Source organism: Plasmodium reichenowi, chromosome 12 (assembly GCF_001601855.1).
Source record: "Plasmodium reichenowi strain SY57 chromosome 12, whole genome shotgun sequence".
Lineage (NCBI taxonomy): Eukaryota > Apicomplexa > Aconoidasida > Haemosporida > Plasmodiidae > Plasmodium > Plasmodium reichenowi.
Genome location: NC_033657.1, coordinates 458,965 through 464,417, shown reverse-complemented (window position 1 = coordinate 464,417; position 5,453 = coordinate 458,965). Strand labels below are relative to the sequence as shown.

The window sequence follows — 5,453 nt, the reverse complement described above, 5'->3', positions numbered from 1 at the left end:
TTTATATTTATTTATAATATTTAATAATTTTTGTTAACACATTTATAATAAAAAATTTTTCATTTAAAATTTTTGAAAAGAAATGAAAAAGGAAGCAATTTTTTTGTAACATTAAAATATATAGTTTTTTTTTAATATATATAATATAAAGTTTATACTAAGTATATATATATATATATATATATTGAAAAGTAAGAAAAAAAAATAACAGTTATAAATATTTATATAATTTAATTATGGTTTAAACTTTAATATTTTGTAGTGGACATAATACCTAGAATAATATATAAGAGAAATCAATAGAGAAGTTGTATCTTTAAAAATTTCAACTTCGAAATTATTATGCATATAAATGCATACATGAATATTGTGAACATCATTATATATATATAACTATAGTTACATCTTGATTCATAGAATAAAATATTTTGTAATAATTAAATGGAATCATAATTTTCAACTAAACAGAAAAGTTGCTAATCATATTATCTATCTATATATATCTATATATATATCTATATATATCTATATATCTATATACATAATAACATATACATTTCATTTTGTTAATCAATAGTTATGAGTTCTCAAAATAATAATAAACAGGGTGGACAAGATATTAATAATAAAAAATACAGTGATGACATAAAACCTTCAGTAAGCAAAGAAGATTTAATAAATTCATCAAGAAATGATGAATTAAATAAAAATACAAAGATGGATCCAAACGACATGAAAAAAAATGAAAATATGAATACTAAGAAAAATGAAGTTTTAAATAATTGCAATAATGTAGAAGACGGAGATAATGAAAATTCGAAATTTATGAATAAAACTAAAGAAGGATTGAATAATATAAATGCAGAAAAGAATGATGACAATAATTCTATTGTAAAAGTAGAAGAATCACCTAAATCTATGGGATATAATTATTATGCATCTGAAAGTATTGAAAATTTATGTAAAGAATTTGGTTTAGAAAGTATAAATACTGGTTTAAATTCTGAACAAGTAAAAATAAATAGAGACAAATATGGAGAAAACTTTATTGAAAAAGATGAAGTGGTACCTGTGTGGTTAATATTTTTATCACAATATTGTAGTCCTGTTGTTTTGTTATTGTTAGTTGCTGCTGTAGCTAGTCTTGCTTTAAATGAAGTTGTTGAAGGAGTCGCTATTATAAGTATAGTTACACTGAATGCTTGCTTAGCGACCTATATGGAAAAATCATCAGGTGATGCTATAGCCAAATTAGCTGAAATGGCTTCACCACAATGTACTGTGTTAAGAAATGGTCAGAAGGTAGTTATACCATCTAGAGAAGTTGTTGTTGGTGATGTTGTTCTTATTAATACTGGTGATTCTATTTCAGCTGATTTGAGATTATTTGATGTTATTGAACTTAAAACCAATGAAAGCTTATTAACAGGAGAATCAGAAGATATTAAAAAAACTATTGTAGCAGATAATTTGTCTACACCTTTTGCAACGAATTTATGTTTTGCTACCACATCTGTAACCAGCGGTTCTGGTAAAGGTATTGTTATATCCACAGGTTTAGATACACAAGTAGGAAAAATTGCATCACAATTAAAAAAAAGCAGTAAAGGAAGTAAACTAACACCTCTTCAAGTAGCATTAAATAAATTAGGTGGTTTAATTGGTTTAATAGCTATTATTGTATTAGTTGTTATTATCAGCTTAGCTGTTATTATTAAATATAGAGATCCAGCACATGCAGATAAAGATCCAACCTTTGTTATTATTATTATTGGTGTAGGTTTTGCTGTATCTTCCATTCCAGAAGGTTTACCTATGGTTGTTACTATCACCTTATCAGCAGGAGCTAAAGATATGGTTAAAAAAAATGCAAATGTAAGAAAACTACCAGCTGTTGAAACTTTAGGATGCTGTTCAGTCATATGTTCGGATAAAACCGGTACATTAACTGAAGGAAAAATGACAGCAATTAATGCAGTTACCATTTGTAAAAATTCTTCCTTAAGTGATGAAAATAACAAATTAACTAAAACATTTGATTTTTATCCAACAAAAGGTTTTGAACCATGTGGTGGTTTATTTGATTCTAATGAATTGACTAGCGAAAAAAAGAAAGAGATTGTTATAGCAAAGAATCAAAACACATCATATGATAAAGTTTTGTATAATTATGGAAATCCTTCAAACAAATCTGTTATTGTAGACAAAACGAGGTCATTAATGTTTGCTGCTTATTTAAATTCATATGATACTACATTATCAAGAGATCCAAAAACATTAAAATGGGGAATACATGGTAATATGAGTGAAGGACCAATTGTTGTTGCTGCTGCTAAGGTGGGATATAGTTTTATTAATAATCCAAATCACAAATCTTATTTGGATAATTTTCAAAGATTAGATGATTTAGAAGTTACATTTAATTCATCAAGAAAAATGAAAATCACTTTTTATAAATTAAAAACAGTAAATGTTTTCGAGAATGTATATTTAGATAAACCTGGTAAAGTATATACACATGTTGCTTTGATTAAAGGTGCACCTGATAGATTACTTGATAGAAGTACCCATTTATTAGAAGAAACATCTATGAAAAGAGTACAAGTTTCATGGAATAGTACAATAACACAAGAAGAAAGAAATGTATTAATAAAAAAGAATTTGGAATTATCACAAAAAGCTTTAAGAGTTTTATCTATATGTATTAAGCCACTAACGGATCAAAATATTGAAGAATTGAAAAAATTAGAAGATGCAGATGAAAGATTAAAATATGTTAATTATGATGAAAATGGTGGTTTTATACCTATGGGTTATGTTGCATCATTTGATCCCCCAAGACCTGGAGTAAAAGAAGCTATACAAACATGTAGAGAAGCACAAGTTAAAGTTATTATGATTACAGGGGATCAAAAACCTACTGCGGTTGCTATTGGAAAATTAATAGGTTTGATAGAAGAGAAATCTGAACAAGTAGAAGATATTAATTCTTTAGCTATAGAATGTTCAGAATTACATATTAATAAAAATCCAAATGAACCAATTTTACCAAATGATCAATTAGATGAATTTACTGATAAAATTTTAATATATTCAAGAGCACAACCGGAAGATAAAATAACAATTGTTCAATCTTTAAAGAGAAAAGGATATTTAGTTGCTATGACAGGAGATGGAGTTAATGATGCACCTGCATTGAAAGCTGCAGATATAGGTGTTGCTATGGGTATTAATGGAACAGAAGTAGCAAAAGGAGCATCTGAAATGATTTTAATTGATGACAACTTTTGTACAGTTGTTAGTGCAATAGATGTAGGAAGAACTATTTTCTCAAATATTCAAAAATTTGTATGTTTCTTGCTTGGAACAAATATTGGTGAAATAATTTACTTATCTGTTGCTATTGTTGCACAAATGCCTTTTCCATTAGAAGCCTTACAAATCTTGTTTTTGAATTTAATGACAGATGGATGTCCAGCTGTTGCCTTATCAAGAGAACCACCAAATGATGATAATATGAAAACTCCACCTAGACCTAAAAAGCAACCAATTATGACTAAACGTTGGTGGTTTTATGGAATTTTACCACATACCATTTTTGAAGCATTATGTGTCTTGTTATCATTAGCTTTTTCATTGTACATATGTACTGGTTTTTATAACTTGAATGGCATTCACAATTTGTGTAAAACTGTTAATTTGGCAGATGTAAATGGTGCAAATGTATATCATGAGTATAAATATTTCTGTAGTAGTTATGAATATAGGATATCTACCGAGTATGTTGGATGGGTAACGAATGTTAGTTTTTGGGATCCACAAAATAATGAAGCAGTTAACTTTTGGGGAGCAGCTAAAGGAAAAATAGAAAACATTAATCCATTATCTGAGATTGTCCACCCAGAATTAAGATTAAGAATGCAAGATGGTTGTGGTGATTTAATACGTGATGAAAATGGATGGTGTAGGCCGCATGATAGTAAAACGTCTGATGGATACAATGATGAGCTTGAGGGAATATTAAAAAAAGGTTTTGAAGATGTCACGGCAAAAGGTTCAAAACGTGGTAGAACAATGGCATTTATATCAGCTGTTTGGTGTGAAATGCTTAGAGCTTATACAGTAAGAAGTTGGGAACCTTTCTATAAAGTATTCAATAGAAACATGTGGATGCATTTAGCATGTAGTATATCTGCAACTTTAACTTTTCTTTCTACATGTATACCTGGTATTACTTCTATTTTGAATACAACATGTTTGTTATGGTGGCAATATTTATTAGCTATATTTTGGGCTCTTTTAAATTTGGTCTTAGATGAAATAGTACCAAAGGTTATATATAGAAGAAAATATATGACTATTAAGAATTAAAAATTTATATTAACATTTTATATGTTTAAAATGTACATGTGGTAAAAATTTTGCTTGTTTTTTTATTTCAATTTTTGAGTGTTTATTTTTAATAATATTTATAAATATGATATATTTGCCTTATCTTTTTTTTTATATATATTTAAATATTATATTTTTAAGCCTTCATATATATATATATATATATAATACATATTATTTTTATTTAATGTTTCTTCACAATTTTTTCTTTTCTTTTATTTTTTTTTTTTTTTTACGTTGTATATTTTTGTACATATTGAAGTACAAAAAAAATGTAAAAGAAAATTTTGGATCATAAATATTTTCTACTTAGATATTATCTTAATTAGACATCAAGATACATATTATTTAATGTTTATATATTTACATCTTTCATTTTGATATATATATATATATTTATATTATTATTTATATATATGTATTTTCTTTACCTTAAGATTGTATTAATTATTTATTTATTTATTTTTTTGGAAAGTGACTTTGTTTTAATATTATACTATTTTTATGCAATTTATTTAAAAAATTATTCCTATTAGTATAATATTTTAATATATCCGAAAGTTTCAACAATTATTTACAAATTTATCATGGCTGTTATTAAATAAAAATAATAAATTGAAATTATTCTAAGTTATATGAAATATTTATAATAAATACCATTTTATTAAATATTATTTATAATTTCAAATTTATATGTATGATCCCTAACAATTATATATATATATATATATATATATATATATATATATATATTTAGTATTTTTTTATTCATTTGTATTTATATTAAAAAAATAATAAAATAAAAAAGCACATAAAAGGATAAAAGGAGTATCAGAGATGTTTATTAATAATAAATACATAATAATATAATACAAAATATTTATACGTGTAAATATTTTAATAGGAAAAACTATATATTATTATTATAGCACATGCCAAATGATGGGGCCAAGGTTTAAAAAAAAAAAAAAAAAAAAAAAAAATTTTAATTCATAACAGTATGTGTGCGCACAACACAAACTAATAAATTTTTTAATAAAAAAACTTAATTAAATTACATA

At 25.1% G+C, this 5,453-nt stretch overlaps 1 protein-coding gene across 1 annotated transcript; it reads left to right on the top strand.

Annotated features, from left to right (window-relative positions):
* Positions 1-579: 579 nt before the first annotated feature.
* Positions 580-4,371, top strand: PRSY57_1211200 (non-SERCA-type Ca2+ -transporting P-ATPase; the record flags this gene model as incomplete). Its single annotated transcript, XM_012908541.2, has 1 exon — positions 580-4,371. The coding sequence occupies one exon, from the start codon at positions 580-582 to the stop codon at positions 4,369-4,371; it is 3,792 nt and encodes a 1,263-aa protein (XP_012763995.2).
* Between the last annotated feature and the right edge of the window lie 1,082 nt (positions 4,372-5,453).